At 40.3% G+C, this 18,178-nt stretch overlaps 1 protein-coding gene across 1 annotated transcript; it reads right to left on the reverse strand.

The window, feature by feature from the left end:
- Positions 1-8,828: 8,828 nt before the first annotated feature.
- Positions 8,829-18,178, reverse strand: LOC310933882 (uncharacterized protein; the record flags this gene model as incomplete). The annotated part of the gene is made up of 16 exons (XM_083897452.1): positions 8,829-8,964; positions 9,197-9,345; positions 10,301-10,403; positions 10,492-10,569; positions 10,666-10,699; positions 10,798-10,891; positions 11,627-11,731; positions 11,830-11,971; positions 13,706-13,796; positions 13,897-13,942; positions 15,300-15,413; positions 15,499-15,675; positions 15,766-15,822; positions 15,904-15,984; positions 16,102-16,184; positions 18,145-18,178. 16 exons carry the CDS (start codon positions 18,176-18,178, stop codon positions 8,829-8,831), a joined length of 1,524 nt encoding a protein of 507 aa, XP_083753578.1.

Genomic DNA, 18,178 nt, shown 5'->3' on the forward strand with positions numbered 1-18,178 from the left:
ATGGAGGAGGAGGAGGAGGAGGCCTGCAGGTGAAGGTGAGATGTTTTGTATTTTCAGACATGATGCAAATGATTTTAAATGTCCAATTGGTCAGCAATTGGTGGCCCGTGGGCCAAAACTGGCCCTCCAGCATCAGTATCTGGCCCAGCAGATGATTTATTATTTAGATTTAAGCTTTTATTCTGGAAAAAGTATGAACTTATTTAAAATAGACTCTGTTGCTTCAATTTACAGTTGAAAAATAAAAATAGAAGCACTTGTTTTTTGGGGTTTGGGGCAGTAAATGTGCGTAAAAATGTCCATAAATTAACTATTTTAGCATGTTTGTCTCAAAGATGCTACAAGCAGGCAGAAAACAGTAGTTTGTGGTATATGTCACGATCACCGTCGTTCCCTGACACGCATGGGAGAGGGAGTGAGTGAGCAGAGAAGTTAACATTAGACCTTTAATTCTGCATATTTATCACTATTATTTCCATTCTTAACGAACTCTGTGTTACATTTTATTAATTTTGTTTATATTTATGTCTCAAAAGTGCCATATAGATGAAGTTATAGTGCTCAAATGATGACATATTACACTACGTTGTTATGTCATAGTGGTTTTTAACCTCATATGTACATAACCTACGTTATTATTTGGTGTTCAAATTGACCAGTACGTCATTTTTCTGTAACTTTATTAACATCCTACTCTCTTAGAAATAAAAGTGCCAAGTAGAACCATATAAGGTTCCACCAAGAACCCTTTTAAAACCAGGAAAGGGGTTTTAAAGGGTTCTCTGGATCAAAATGGTTCTTACTGGAACCATTAGTGTTACCAAGAACCCTTGAAAAACCCTTTCTTCAGGGAAAGGGTTTTTCAGAAGCAAATGGTTCCAGGTAGAACCTCAACCCTTGTAGAAGGACTCCTTTGGAACCCTTATTTCTAAGAGTGTATAAAAGACTAAAGTGGCCATAAAGTGCTCATAGGTGGGCGAAGTCAACCACAGACCAACGGTGACATCCTCTGGACAAAAGTTGTTCAGGTTGCGTTTCATCAGTGGCAGAATTCCCACCGTTGTTCGTCATCCAAGAAACAAACAGAAGCCGCTAAACATGCGATAACAAAAACCACAGCCGGAGAGATAAATCTTGCCGTGATAGCAAAACCGTGGTGGGAAGCCAAAAATGTATATAATGAACACCTTTCCTCTCACGTCGACCGTATAATTTCACCCCCACGCTGTGTGTTTGTGACGCAATTTACACGAATAAATGTTGCTTTTTGTGCCCCCAGAGCAGGTTGTAACTGCAGGTTTCATCAAATTTAATTTAATTTAAGAGGGCAGCGACGCTGCAGGCCACCAGCACAAACTTACACAAAATCAAAAACAACAAGCAAGTGCACAGTAAACCTTAGTTAATGCAACACACGAGATAATCAAGAGGAAAGAAAAGCCCTCAAAACACCTGTTACAGTCAGAAATCTAGATGAAAAGATACGAGAATATAAAGTTCTCATCTATTATAGTTTATTATAAGGAGAAGTTAAGGTCAACTCACCTGACAGCAGCAAGTGTGTGCAGTGCAGGACGTCACCGCTTAAAGGAGAGTGACTGAGTGAAGGAGTGCGTCTACTAAATGTTCTCCTTCGTCAATCCTCCCTTCTTCCCTCCTCCTCCTCCTCCTCCTCCTCCTCCCTCTCTCCTTCCCTCCCTCCTCTGCTCTTATTTCCCTCCAGGTCTCGTTTTTTTTTTTTTTTTGCTCATAGAAGAAGTGTTAACTTATTTCACATGCTTTAAAAAAAAAAAAAAAAAAAAGCAGATTTATTAGTGCAGAATTATAACAGTCTAATAAAAGTCTAAAAACAGCACAGCAGAGTACAGCAGCCAGGCTTTATTCTCATTCACACTTGAACTCTGAGATTAAACGCGCAACTTGCCGTTTGTGCCACACGGATGAGATTGAAAGTGGGATTATTTCTCAGCATGAATCATTATTTAATCACAATATAGTGGGTTTTTTGACATATTTTACAGGTAATTTGGCTTCTTCACAGCTTCCTGTGTGGACATTTTCCATGAAAAACTCACATTGAATTATATATAAGCTTGTTTCTAATGTTTTACTTACTTACTTACTTTTTTTACCCATCAAACAAACACTTTAATGCATTATGAAGCTATAACTTCAATTTACAGTTCATTTTCCCTCCAAACTGACTAGGTTAGAAGGTAATTTTGAGTTTGAGGCCCCGCTTCACCCTAACCCTAAGTATATCCGTGTTATTTTGATTTAAAGGTGCATTATGTAATAAATCTAAAGCAACTGGCCATAAAATCCTCCTAATATGTCACAGACACACTATGTTCATATAACAAACTGAACTCACCAACAACAACAGTACAGACAAAATATTTGCATAAAAAAAAAATCTTTTGCAGACTGCAAATCATGTTTACCACCTACCGCCGTCTACCAATCGTTGCAGTCAGTAGAGTCTCAGCTGCCGAGCAACCATGGGTTGCCAGTTACGTCAGAAAACAAAACCTAAAAGACCTCGGTATTTTGAATTTGAATGTAGTAACCGTTTTTGGCCACATTCTTACATATGGCACCTTTAACATCTGTTTTTGTCACTTTTTTTACCCATCAAACAAACACTTTAATGGATAAAAAAAGATCTAACTTCAATTTCTAACCACCAAACAGTTGATTTTTCCAGGTTAGAAGGTCATTTTGAGTTTAAAAGCCGACCAGCTTCACACTTGTCGAACACGAAAAACAAGTGTTCGGGGTGCGCAAACGTGTGCGAGCGTAACCGACCGGAAGCATGCTGGCACCAGAATAGTTTCAAACGTCGAGTTTCGAGTGTCCTAAAGAAGCGCCTCCGCCACCGCAGGGTTAGATATTTCCCCTCGCTGAGATGGCTGCAAAAAAAACCACCGACACTAAAATAGGTGCAGCGGCCTCATCACCGTAGCCACGGTGAACCACGTGACTTTGAGAGTTTTTACGCGATACCGCCCCCTGTCCAGGTTTATGTTACTGAGTGTAACCTGTCATTACGGAATGTAAGGAAACATTAAGATTTAACTCCTTTATTTGTAGATTAAGATTAAAATAATGTTTAAAGGCCGTGTTTTGTGTACGTGCTACAGTACGTTTCTCCTCGGGCTCTTTTCCTGAACCTTTGAACTTTATTTGTTTATTTTTTTTAAAGCCATTTCTGGAGGATTGGAGACACTTTTAGCAACATGGAAATGTTTGGCCTCGGGGTGTCGTGTTGATCGACTGTATTTCAGGTTTGAAGCAAACCTCAGTGGGCGCCGTTTTAAGGTTATTCATAGACGTGAAAAAACACCGTCATGACAGCGCAAATACCACAGGAAAAAACAAAAAAAAACACTTTGTATGCAGATTTCCAAAAGGGTGAAAAAGAAAAAATTACACATTAATTAAATTATACAGCGGGGTCTGAAAGTGTGTGTGTGTGTGTGTGTGTGTGTGTGTGTGCTCTCACGTGTAAACTTTTGAAGCTGTAATTGAGATGTTTGTGTGTGCTAGTAATGGTGCGACTGGGTGGCAAGATGGTGGTCCCTCCCTGGATGGTAAACCCGAAACAGGAAGCGCAGACCCCCTATTAGCGGACTCAAATCAGAGGGATCTTCAAGGCCGAAGGAGAAAGGGAAAAAGAGAGAGGTAAAAAAATATATAAATATCATTACTTTGTGTGTGTGTGTGTGTCGTTATACCTCTTGCGTCTCAGACTAATCAAACTGGATCAGACAGGTGTCCCAGTACATAACATCTCAGTGTGTGTGTGTGTTGGGTAATAAAGTTCCAGGTCTCTTGAATCTGAGCAAAGCAGCTCTCTGTGGCAATGTCCTCTCTCTCTCTCTCTCTCTCTCTCTCGCTCCCTCTCTCCACCTCTCTAATTATGCCGACCGAAAACGGCTCTGCCCTGAACCCACAATCTGTGGAGGCATGAAATAAATACACGCTCTCCAACAATAAACAAGTGCCTTTTCAAACGGCAGCACCTCCTCGCGCTCGCCCATGCTGCCGTGCCGTCTCCATAAAGCTTTTACTTTCACGGCGGCTATAGGAGCACGTAGGGACACGCCGTTAACATGGCGTCCTCGACGTCCTCAGAGACTCAAAGCCTATTGGTCTCAATACTTCCAAATGGCCGACCTCCTGTTGAGTTGAGGCCATGGTTACGGTCGACTTTTTTCTTCGTCTTGGTCTATAACATCTTCTTGCCAAGTTTCAGGAAATTCCGTGGAACTCAATGTATGCCAAATCCATACGCCACTTCCTGTTTCGGGATGAATGGTCCAAATTCGCCAAAACGCCAAGGGTTGCCGTGACAGCGCTGTTTTGAATCTGAAAAACCTTTACGATAACTTTTCGTCTTTAATGCGTCTAGTATAAAATTGCTGTAGGTTTTTTTTTATGTCGGCCTCATTTATGTAGGGTGCAAATCGCCAAAATGGTCTTCCAAATTCAAAATGGCTGACTTCCTGTTCAGTTGAGGCCATGGTTACTGTCGACTTTTTTCTTTGTCTTGGTCTATAACATCTTCTTGCCAAGTTTCGTGAAATTCCGTGGAACTCAATGTATGCCGAATACGTAGGGCACTTCCTGTTTTGGGGCGAAGAGAAAATGGCCGACTTCCTGTTGAGTTCAGGCCATGGTTACGGTCAACTTTTTTGTTCTTCATGGTCTATGACATCTCCACACTAAGTTTCAGGAAATTCGGTTGAACTCAATTTTGCCTCTGTTTTCCCCTTTTGGGGGCGCTGTGGAGCTGTAGAGTTTTTATGCACCTTTTATTAATCTCCTCAAAAATGACAAGTCAATAAAAAAGTTGGATATTTGGAAAACACGAATCATCAGCTTTTCGTAGCATGTGATCAATAGCACCTGTGCTTTTACTGCTGTATAACGAGCCAAAATGGCTGCTGTGCAAAGGATCTATTTTGTCATAAAAGGTTGTTTTATTTATATAGAAAACATCTAAAAAAGTGGGTACCCAATAAAACCAGTACGGAGATTATGCTGCGTAGATTACAGGACTGAGGGTTGCAGCGGGGAAACTCGATCCACGTTCGATCCAAACCATCTGCACTCAAAGTATGAAGAAATCGCATAAAAGTGTAGTATTTGTGACACAGTTAGAGCGTTGTGTTGTTTACGGCTTCACCACGGACACGTGGTTAACAACTGAACCGCACGTCCGTATCAGTAGATACGCGAGGTCGCGACAACGAGCCCAGTCCCAGTTAAATCTGCAACACACTGACCCAATATCAGTTACTTTAAAGGACTTTAAGTGTAGTATAACTTGGTTTTACTCTCAAAAAGGGAATTAAAATAGTAAAAATCATTTTCAAAATGATTTTTTTTTTTTTTTTAATTATCCTTTTCTTCAGACAGACAACGGGGAAAAATAAAATAATAATAATATTTCAAATAATTACATAAGGTTTCAGTCAGAGGATACATTTTCAGAAACAAACATATATATATATAATATCTATGAGAAACATTGTACAAATCATTAGAGATATTACTTGTTATATATCTTACCCATTTTTCCCATTTTTTTTAAACTTGATTTCTAATTCTCATTGTTATTTTTTCCATTACGTATATCTTATTTACAAGATCCTTCCATTTGTGATTACTTAAAGTTTCATCTTTTAACCAATTTCTTGTAATTTGTTTCATTAATGCTAATCTTATTATTAAAAACAAATATGTATAAAACTAATGGATTTTTATTAACAGAGATGCCAAAAACTATTTGACAGTTCTCGAACAGAATCTTCCCAAAAAAAACACCTCAAACTTTACATGACCAAAATACATGACTGTGGTTTGCTATTTGCTCTATTTGTTGATTTTTAAGTATTGGCGTGAGCGCACAGATGCTCTGTATTCAAAATGTCATTTACGACGTAAAAGGGCTGCTTTTCCCAATACGTCCCTCGGCTCATGTTAGACATTTGTTTGCGAGGTTGCAGAATAATCCTTAATGCGCCTTTAATGGCAGCCGCAACGAGTATCTCCTCTGAATGATAGCAGGGTTGTCGTATCACACACACACAGACACACAGACTGATTTACTTCTCTGTGGGTTCAGGCACGAGGAATAACTTTGGTTCCTGGAGATCAGAAAAGATGAATGTGAGTGTACACGCATTGTGTAAACTGGCTGGTGGTGACATAATTTCATGCAACACCTTTCAAGTGCAGTGCTGCCACCTGGTGGACGTCAGGGGGGACAGACGCACACACAAAAAATGTGTATGAGTTAAACTGATGATGTGTGCTGATGTTGATTTAAAGGTGCATTATGTAATATATCTAAAGCAACTGGCCATAAAATCGTCCTAATATGTCACAGAGACTCAGGAATAATGTTCATATAACAAACTGAACTCACCAACAACGACAGTACAGACAAAATATTTGCATTAAAAAATATATTTTGCAGACTGCAAATCATGTTTTGGCATGTGGCGCCACCTACCGCCGTCTACCAATCATTGCAGTCAGAATCACAGCTGCCGAGTGACCACGGGTTGCCAGTTACGTCAAAAAAACGAAACCTAAAGGTCTAAAAAGACCTCAGTATTTTGAATTTGAATGGAGTAACTGTTTTTGGCCACATTCTTACATATGGCACCTTTAACTGTCATGCCCGAAATAAACTAATAAATAAATAAACATTCTCAGTAATATATAAAAAAAAAGGAGTCAGAAATACGTGGTGCAGATGGGTTCATTTATTAAATATAAAAACTCTGTTTGCAGTGCGACAATACAAAATATTTAGGGGGGGATTAACAGGATTGCAGTGTTCTGGTTAACCAATAATATGTAAATCATATGCTTTAATAATACATTTTCTGTAAGAGTTTGAAAGTGAATAAAAAGAATTAAAAAAAAAAAAAACACACACACACACGCACATGCACACAAACACAAAGACATTAAACCCAAGCGAGCACAAATACGCCGCACAACCATCACCAGTCAAATAGGACAACCGTTTAAATTAAAGAAGTACAGACTTCAGAAGTTTGGCGTCCAATTCCTCGTTCTTAGCCACAATATAAAATGCAGAAGTGCAGCACGTGATTATTTGCACCTATTGGTCTTTTATTAATAGTAATAATAGTAATAATAATAATAATAATAATGCTCGCCTCTAAAGCCACAAATAAGCATTAATTGCCCTTTCTTTCGTCCGTCATTGCGTAAAAAAAAGACAAAAAAAAGCCCAATTTAAAAGCTGGATTTGGCTCCCAAGGTATGTTGTAAAATAAAACGAGGTCAGTTATAAATAAAATAAATAGCTCTCACTATGCATAACGTGCATAGCTTTTTATTCCATGTGAACGTATTGTGAATTTAACCCAAGGTGTCGATCTAATAGGGTTTTTTTGTTTGTTGTAAATGGACTAGTGTTGATACTCTTAAAGAATGAAGCCGTCTTCAGTGCAGAGCCGTCGTCGTCGAGGTCGAAGGCGTTCTTTGGTTCAATGAAATACTGAAATGGAGGCCCCCGTGCGTTTAAAAATAAATAAATACTGCTTTCTCATAAAGGTTTTTAAAATAGTTAAGTCCCGTTAAGCGTTGCGCGAGTTTGCCGATGACGACGTCGTCGTCGTATACGTCAACGACCTCCAAAAACAACAACAACAGAACATCTATGAAGAGGTGGTGGCGGGCGGGCGGGCGGGCGAGCGAGCGGGCCGACGTCCGCCACAGACGTGACACGATCGGGCACGTGACACTTTTGCATAGAAACAAAGCACCGTCATGTTAACGCAGTGCAAGAACAAAGGCTACTTTGTGCATCGAGTTCAAGAATCGTCATCTTTCTTTCTTTCTTTCTTTCTTTCCTTCCCAGATTCACTGCTCCGGGGGGGAGGAGGAATTCACGTCTATATCCCGGCTCGACGAAAACGACAACAAAAAAAGAACACTTTGACAGGAGCCTCGCCGAGAACAGGTAAACGCCACAGCCGTCTTTCCATCGTCGTACAAACGACTCGTCGTAACGGACGTGCAGCGCGCGCAGTAACCGAGTTAAAGTGACGTACAAACTAGTCCAACAACACAACAATCCTGCAATCCCTCATTCAGTTCAGTCTGTGTACAATTTACCCACTATTGATCATCTTAAGGCTACATAGATGAAGGCTCCTCCTCCTCCTCCTCCTCTTTCTTCTCCTGATCCCTGTAGCTTACGAGTTGAAATAACAAAACAAAAAAACGGGAGGAACTATAATTATATAAGTACGTGTGTCTTGTAGTACGTCTTTGCTCTGGTGGACAGCGGACAGCGTGCTGGTATTGACATAGAGAGACACTAAGTAACTGAACAGGTTCGACTTCACACAGAGCCGTGAAGTTATATTGTACTGTAGGGGGGAAAAGGGAGGAAAACACTGCTTCGTAAAATGGAATTTTGTAAAAAAAAAAATAAAAAGGAAGGGCCGTCAGCACCGTGACTGACGACTCCCTCGCTTTACAGAACAGATTCATCACTCGTTTCTCCCAATAATGAACCAAGGCACTTTCACTTCCTCCCCCCCCCCCCCCTTGTTGTCAGCCTGTGATGTTTTGAAACACTTTTAAAGCACAAAAAGGTCATCATGTACCTGGCTCTGATCCTTTGACTAAACGTGGTCCATTTCTGCCACAGTTAATATTTGAAAGGAACAGAGAACCTGGTGCGGGTAAAAAAGAAAAGTACCAGCTTCCTCGCGGTTGTTGTGTAATCCCTCTTTTTCCTGTGCACTACTGAGACGGAGAGTAAACCGAGTTCAAGGCTGCCAGGGTTTCCGGTCTTTGCCTTTCTGTTCAGGAATGTGTTGGTAGCGGCATTTCTCCCCAAAGTGGCAGCCAGTGGTTCTCCAAAAGTAACACTCGTCCTCGTTTACGGGCCCGCGTCGCCGAGGTCTGGGCACAGGACGAGAAGATGATATTGATATGAGGTATTTTTAAAAAAGCGTAGGGTCACCGTACACTCACCAGCCTCTTTATAAAGTAGCACTAGATGTAGATTAAGCCAGCGTTTCAAAAACTGCATTTGACCATCTGTGCGGTTCACAGAGAACGGGCCGTGTACCTAATAAAGTGGCTGCCGAGTGTTCAATTTCAGTGTTTACAGTGAGGATGAATAGCTTCGTACCCAGCAGCAGCCGCGCCCAAGCCCGCCCCCGCCGCCGCCGCCTGCTGCTGCGTGACAGGGATACAGGTCTTAAGTGGAACAGGAAGTACCCTCTGAGTACGGCGGTCAGGATAGCGCACCACGAGGCGCGTGTTCTCAATACAATAACCCTGTGAAGAGAAAGAAAATGAGTAAGAGATTAACTAAGTAAAAAAATAAGTAAGAACGTAAGTAAGTTAGAAAATAAGAAAGTAAGTAAATAAGTAATTAACAACCTAAGCAAGTTAGAAAATAAATATGTAAGAAAGAAAGTAAGTAAATAAGTAAGTAAGTAAGAAAGTAAGTTAATAAGTAATTAAGAACATAAGTAAGACCGAAAGTAAGTAAATACGTAAGCAAGTAAGTTAGAAAATCAGTAAGAAAGTAAGTAAATAAGTAATTAAGAACCTAAGTAAGTTAGAAAATAAATAAGAAAGAAAGTAAGTAAATAAGTAAGAATGTAAGTAAATAAGTAATTAAGAACGAAAGTAAGTTAAAAAATAAATAAGTAAGAAAGAAAGTAAGTAAATGAGTAAGTAAGTAAGAAAGTAAATAAGTAAGAACGTAAGTAAGTAAATTAGAAAATAGGTAAGAAAGTAAGTAAATAAGTAAGAACGTAAGTAAGAAAGTAAGTAAATTAGAAAATAAGTAAGAAAGAAAGTAAGTAAATAAGTAAGAATGTAATTAAGTTAGAAAATAAGTAAGAAAGAAGGTAAGTAAATAAGTAATTAAGAACGTAAGTTAGAAAATAAATAAAGAAAGTAAGTAAATGAGTAAGAAAGTAAGTAAGTTAGAAAATAAGTCAGAAAGAAAGTAAGTAAATAAGAAAGTAAGTAAGTAAATAAGTAAGAACGTAAGTAAGTTAGAAAATAAGTAAGAAAGAAAGTAAATAAGTAAGAATGTAAGTAAGTTAGAAAATAAGTAAGAAAAAAAGAAAGTACGTAAATAAGAAAGAAAGTAAGTCAGTAAGTAAGAAAATAAGAAGGTAAGTAAGTAAATAAGTACATAAGTAAGAAAGTAAGTCAGTGTAAACACACACACAACTAAGACAAAAGATTGAAGAAAACAAATGTCGAGGAAGCTCACGTTTAGTTTCTCCATCGCTCGAGACGCCATGTTTGCATTCTTGAAGTTGATAAAGGCACAGAATCGCTCGTGCAGCACACGGATACTCTCGATGTCACCATAGCTACATATGTCAAAACAAACATTTCATTTAATTTAATTCCATGTTCCTGAGTTCACTGAGGAGAAATATCAGAATAATGGAGTCGTACGTTTTAAAAAGGTCCCAAAGATGCTTTTCCGTTAGCTCCGTCGTCACGTTTCCGACCCACAGCGATGGACACGGGCTCCTGAGTGAAGTCCACACAGAGATTAAATGTTCATACAAGAACAACAATATAAAAAGTGATCCCCTGGGCTTTTTTAAAATCGATAAACAAACGTACCCTGGTTGCACAACTGATGGATCTTGGCTCCCAGCTAGAAAACAAGAGCATTATCAGTAGAATGTAGACATGATTTTAGCATTATATTAGATTTATTATTGTGTACATATGAACGTGTGTCTGTCTTCTCACCCCTGGCAGCGTCCAAACAAGCTGCCTGAACGGCCTGCACAGAGGAGAATTTATCCAACAGTTGGACGCTTTGGATTTCTTCAAAACCAAGCTCCTGTGGGTATTTAAAGCAAAGGTTTAATTTTTAAGATGAATTGATGAGATGAGTGATTCGAGTAATTCGATTACAAAAATTCCTAGAGGCAAAAACTCTGCCTCGAGTATTCGTTTATATTCCTATCTCGCGCTGCCTTTTCAGCTCAGGGATCATTGTTCCACACGGACCGTTTTAGCAGACGCACACCGCACATCCGGATTTATGCTAGTGCGATGGCGGAGATGTGAATCAGCCCGTAAAAAGCAGAAATTGTCCAGAGTGTGGGACCATCTCACGTTTAAATACGGTGGCCCTGAGGTGCAAAACACAAACGCAAATCAGAGAACACGAACGCAAATCAGGCTACGTTTGTGTTTTTTGATGTGCGTTTCCGTTTTTAGTTAATGTTTTGGTGTTTTTTGATTTGCATGGGTTTGCGTTTTTTTGATTTGCGTTTTGTGATTTGCGTTTGTGTTTTGCACCTCAGGGCCACCGTACTTAAACAAGAAGCCAACAAGGTGCAGTGTAACCATTGCAAACTACAACTGGCGTACTACAACAGCACGTCCTCAATGATAGAGCATATGAGCCGATAGCATCCAGTTGCTAGCGCTGCCGGCACACGCTAGCGTAAACATTGATGTTAGCTGATGTAGTTGATGTAGCTTACTAGGGCTGCAGCTATCAAATGTTTTTGTAATGGAGTATTCTACTGACGTGGAGGATAAATCGGTAGAAAATGGACGCACTCACCATTAACTGCAGCACTTTACAGTTGTAGAGGTCAGTGACGGCCTCCTCACAGTTTTTGTCCAGTTTTAGGACCTGCTCCATCGCTTTCTCTGCCTCGCTGTACCGCTGCAAACACACACAAGTTAATAACACAAGCTAATGTCACCACAAAAGCAAATGTTGAATACATTTATTCATAACTACAGAAAGTCCCCGTTAGCCACCTTCATGCCCATGAGAGCGCTGCCCTTGCGGAAGTATCCTTTGGGCCAGTCCGAGGCTAGCTGGATGGCGCGCTCGGCGTCGGCCAGGGCTTGAGGGTATTGCTCCAAGCAGTAGTAGCAATAGGACCGATTACCAAAGAACCTAAAGGACACGCAAAAGAAACATGTTTCAAAACATACTCAGATTTATTATTATTATTATTACTAGTGCAGTGTCCGTAGGAAGTATGTATTCCTATAGTGGGAGCTGTTATGTTATGGGAGCATTTATGGTAATGCATGATAAGGAACGTAACTTTAGGCTAACATGACCGTCAGCCACGCTAATGCTAATCGAAAATTAAAACGTTTGCGTTGTGCCTAATGGCGTTGCACAGTGTTTGTAATATGTTAGCCCTACACTAATGCCTCGTTAGCTTACCTTTAGAACAGGTTTGCCTCAAAGTAGTAGCATGCAAATGCAAAATAAATATGTGCTCACGTGTTGGTGATAAAACAGCAAAAGTGCAGCGTGATAAATCCGCGAAAATTAAAATTCCTCCAAAAAAAATTGAAAATCAAGGATGCACACCATCGGGCCATGCTCACCCCATATACAAAGTCTTAGGGCGATCTGACTAACGGTCAGCGAGATATGCCCGCCACAGACAGACACAACTTACTTTATCGATAGATTATTATTATTATTATGGTTGTGGTTGTAATGACTCCGCAGCACTAATGACACAGGTACATGGGGACACCATTGTGTTAGCGACAATGCTATTCTCTTCATTGTTTTGGGGTTAATTCATACCGTTCCGTTGAGTCATTGAAGTAAGTTGTAATCCATCTTTTTAGTTGCCAACAGAATTACTTAAGCCTCTGTTAAAGGACAATCGCTCGGTATGTGCCCTGAGGTGTTTTTCAAGCCTGCATGAAACGTGATATCACGCTGTCGGCGCTCGAAAAACTAAACGAGCCGCACCTTTGTTGTATCTTTTACTTAACTTCGCCGCCCTCCGTCAGCGGAGAGGAGAGCATGGAGTGCTTAGAAAGTAAAGTGAAGTAAAATACTCAAGTCTCAAGATGTGCTAAAAACATGAACGCTAAAGGCTATGCTAACGGCCAGAACGTGAATGTGTTTTAGCATCGTGCTGGAAATGATGCTAGCTAGAAAGCAGTTTAAATATTAGAGACATATTATGCAAAATCAACTTTTTAATCATTTTAATCCATATTATTTGGGACTCTGGAGGCCCGATGAGTCGGCAAAGTGTGGAAAAACGCCACAGTCTAAGTACAGGAGATAAAACGCGCGATGTTGACTTCCGCGCTCATTGCTACGTCACAATGACACATTTCCTGGAACTGTTGTGTCGCGGGGCTCCGCTTTGTCCCTAAAAAACACGAGAGTGCAGGTGAGGGTGATAGCGGCCAGAATAGCGGAAGTCGGCAAAGTGTTCTATTCTTGGCTGCACAGTGCAGCACAGAGTTCTACACAAACTTCCAGCCTCAGAGGATTTACATTTTATATATGACGGCAATGCGCCAGCTCGAATCAGCAAATGATGGCTTTTCCAAATGCTAACTGCTGTTAGCTGCCGTTAGCCTCAGTGACGCTGACGTAGTTTCCTGTGTCTCATTTACATATTTAAAGAGACAGGCACTCAAAACCGAGCGTTCTGAACAGGGCTGTTTTGGCAGAGTGTTTGAACTGCTGTGATGCTTCATCCTTAAGGTATTTTTGACCAAAGCATGTCACAGACATGTTCATTAGGACACCAGAGACCTAGGTACTAACTTTAACCAGTAAGAATGATGTGAAAATGAAAGCAAGGCCACTTTGAATGTTGACGGCGCTGTCTTAAATGTCCATAACCACAGGCGCCGTTACCTGTAATCCTTTGGATCACATTTGATGGCTTCTGTAAACATAGTGGCTGCTTGTGTGTACTGCCCCTCTTGCACCAGTTTTATCCCTTTTTCTGCAGGACAGAGAGAAAACAAAGCTTTAACTGCAGGAACGTAACGTAAATGTAAATCAATCATTTTCCCCTCGAGTTATTGTGAGTTATCATTCCTTGCCTGTCAGTGATGTGCTTTTCTTGGTGATGGTGTCAGTTCCGTTTGTCTGTAAGGAAAAAAAAAAAAAAGAAAAAAGAATGCATATGGATGAGCACAGACAGCAGCTTTGGGGAGTGTTTTTGTGTTGTGCGTCTGCACCAATGAGCAAAGTTTAAGCTTCATCGTACAGCGAGTGCATATATACAGATAACAAAGTCCACTTACACACACACACACACACAAGAGTTTAGAACAGCCAGACGAAAAAAAACACTGCCGTCACCAACAAGGACAGACTGAAGCAATAATTCAGGCCAGTGATTTGAGTCATCTGATGACATCATCAGATCACATCATCGTTTTGCAAATCAGCAGAAAGAGAAGTATTTGTGAAATACTTCCTTTGAACAAAGTGTCAAGCAGCAATCGGCCGTTTCTATGCATATACATGACAAATACATTAGAACAATTACTCAATTAATCGATTACTACATTAATCATCAACTATTTTGATAATCAATTTTCAGCTTCTTAAATGTGAATATTTTCTAGTTTCTTTGATTTTTCAGCTTCTTAAATGTGAATATTTTCTAGTTTCTGTCATTTTTCAGCTTCTTAAATGTGAATATTTTCTAGTTTCTTTGATTTTTCAGCTTCTTCAATGTGAATATTTTCTAGTTTCTGTTAATTTTCAGCTTCTTAAATGTGAATATTTTTTTTGTGTAATTTTTCAGCTTCTTAAATGTGAATATTTTCTAGTTTCTGTTAATTTTCAGCTTCTTAAATGTGAATATTTTCAATTTCTGTTAATTTTCAGCTCCTTAAAAGTGAATATTTTCTAGTTTCTGTTAATTTTCAGCTTCTTAAATGTGAATATTTTCAATTTCTGTTAATTTTCAGCTTCTTAAATGTTAATATTTTCAATTTCTGCGTGTTGGTGGCAACAAGCTCGTTTTGTACGGTGCAAAACCAAGAAGCCCCGTAACCATAGAAACTTGCTTGAGGTTACAGGAGGAAGTCCAACCCGTACCCACACATGTACTTCTCGACACTCAAAGAATACAAGGAAACAGTACAACAAGGGAGGGGGGTTTCCTCAAGGTTTCCTCAAAGTTTCCTCAAGGTTTCCTAAAGAAAACATACTGCTTCTTGAACAGAGTATGTGTATATATGTGTTGAACACTAGACCGACGAGGACCCTTGTGTTTGGGGAATGCTTGTGCACACACGCATGAATGTGAAGCAGCTCTCCGCGGAAACGCGGAATGTGGTAATTACGACCCGGCCCTTTGGCGTCGCCTTCTTCCTGCTCGTCACGACGCTGCCGTTCAAGCCGAGAGTTCACGGCAGGCCACCAGGAAATATCCAATAAGAGAGACTCGCTGCACAATGCGCCGAACACGTTCGTTCACACGTTCACTTACCTCCCTCTTGGCCTCGTTCTCCTTGTTTTCTTTGGACTTGCGACCCGATCCTTTGGGTTTGATGTGGCTAGCAGCGTTGGCGAAGAAGGCGCTGCTCACGTCCCATTCAGGCTCCTGCAGCATTGGAGAAGAAGAAGAAGACGTGAACATCGCACGGAAAATCGACGAATAAAACGAGTCCAAACGCCGGAGCACCGACCTCCTCGGCGGCTCGAGAATTGTTTTTCTGATGTCGTCGAATCGCGGGCGGAGCGGACGGTTGGGCGTCGCTTTTCTCCTCTTTCTGTACGCTCGCTTTCTCGTCTTCGGCGGCGACGACCTCCGCCTCCGACTCGCTCTCATCCAGCTCAGACTCGGCACCTCCATCCTCGTCGTCCTAACGCGTCAGAGCGTATATAAACAAAAAGGTAAATATCGAGGGTATTCGCGGTAGAAAAAAGGCTAATCTGTAATCGATGCGACTCACCTGCTCGGCGTTGTCGCTCTGCTTCACCTGCTCTTGTTTCTTACGTTTTCGTTGGCGCTGAAACAGACGTAATGATATAAAGTCAACTTATCAAAAAGGATCTTTACTGACGGGGGCTCAGTGGTTTTGTTTGCCGACCTTTCTCTTGGATTTCCGTCGCTCCGCCTTCCCTTTGACCTTCTCCTCGTCACTCAGATCCTCCACTCCGTTTAATGCATCCTAAAACACACACACACACACACACACACACACACGAGACTCGCGGAGTTGAATACATTGCATGTTCTATTGCTGCAGCGCTGACATTGCCCTGTCACACTGACACCGTTTGAATACCTGTGACAAAATGGCATCGTCTCTCGGTTCAGGGGTCGCGGCGCCAAAGTCCATCTGCTCTTCCTGCGGCTGGACAGGGGGGCCTGTTGGGGAAACGCACAGCGAGTCGTTAGATGTTAGTGTGAAGCAAGATAAGAAAAACCACGCAACTGTTCTGGAGATCTGGAACAGAAACATGTATCAACATTAGTAATAAAAGACGATTAAAGGCCTCAAGTCTCACCAGGGAAAGTCGCGCAGGAAATAAGATCTGGGTCATACTATGCACATATGTCCGCATTAGAGCTGCAACTAACGTGGATTATTTTTAGACTCCAGTAATCTGTCAATTATTTTCTCGATTAATAAGAGTATTCTTTTGTACATAGAATGTAGGAAAGTGTTGAAAAATGCCGTAAATCGGTGTTTACCAAACCTGGAAATCACATTCCGAGATTAGAAAATTTTAGCATTTAGATATTAGAAAATGTTAGCTTTCAGATATTAGAAAATGTTAGCATTCTGAGATTAGAAAATTTTAGCATTTAGATATTAGAAAATGTTAGCTTTCAGATATTAGAAAATGTTAGCATTCTGAGATTAGAAAATGTTAGCATCCTGAGATTAGAAAATGTTAGCTTTCAGATATTAGAAAATGTTAGCATTCTGAGATTAGAAAATGTTAGCATTCAGATATTAGAAAATGTTAGTATTCTGAGATTAGAATATGTTAGCATTCTGAGATTAGAAAATGTTAGCATTCAGATATTAGAAAATGTTAGCTTTCAGATATTAGAAAATGTTAGCATTCAGATATTAGAAAATGTTAGCTTTCAGATATTAGAAAATGCTAGCTTTCAGATATTAGAAAATGTTAGCTTTCAGATATTAGAAAATGTTAGCTTTCAGATATTAGAATATATTCACATTCAGAGATTCGAAAAATGTTCACATTCAGAGATTCGAAAATGTTCACATTCCGAGATTAGAAAATATTCACATTCTGAGATTAGAAAATATTCAGTCAGTGTTTACCAAACCTGGAAATCAAGATTCTCTCAAATGTCTTTTCAGTTTTAATTGTCATTGTTACAATTTTGTCATATTGATAATTGAAAAGAAAATTATATCGTAATAATAATTAGTATTAATCAATTGTAATTACTGCCCCCGGCCAATTATGCGATATGCTTGCTCCATTAAATTAAACTTATGTACTCAACCCACGGTTGTAAAATGTTGATGCTTATGAAATATGAGATGACATTATATAAAGATTGTTACCTTTCACACTAAATTAAGAGCAAGTATCCCCCGGTAGAGAAGACAAGAGTCTATAATCAGCAGTAATGAGTTTGGCAACACTTTCCTCCTGCACGATCTGTAACTATGCATCTTCCAGTATGCAGTCATCATGCAAGCGTCTTTACCCACACAACAAGAAAAACCCCTTGGCTCGTGTGTGGATGGCACACAAAACAGGGCCCTTGTTCCTCATTTCATGTGCAACCACAATGAGCCAGGGTTAAAACAGAAGTTAACAACTACACACGATGGCATTCAGCAAGTTTTTCTGGAGTAGGAAACAGCTCAGTGACACTGACTCATGGTTTCGTTTCGACCTTGGCAGATAGTTAATCCAGACGTTTCAAGGCCACAGGCGTTTAATGTGCAACACACACACACACACAGCTGAGTCTGTTTGAGAACACCCTATCTTTTTCTGAGAAGCTCGGTTGAAACATTGAAATCAATGAAATCAACCGCTGCTCTGGATGGGTGTGTGTGTGTGTGTGTGTGTGTGTGTGTGTGTGTGTGTGTGTGTGTGTGTGTGTGTGTGTGTGTGTGTGTGTGTGTGTGTGTGTGTGTGTGTGTGTGTGTGTGTGTGTGTGTGTGTGTGTGTGTGTGTGTGTGTGTGTGTGTGACCCATAGACAGTTGCTGATTTAAAATAAACTGCAAGGAAAAAAGGCATCATATCACTGAACAATGCACGGATCGATGTGATGTTCAGAGATATAATCTGCTGCTATAGTGACATAGTTAAAATTGGTCGGCTGACTCACCAGAGGACTCAAACTCCCGGCCCGTGGGCCACAT

The sequence above is a fragment of the Microchirus variegatus genome (genome assembly GCF_963457635.1).
Source record: "Microchirus variegatus genome assembly, chromosome: 11".
Classification (NCBI taxonomy): Eukaryota; Metazoa; Chordata; class Actinopteri; order Pleuronectiformes; family Soleidae; genus Microchirus; species Microchirus variegatus.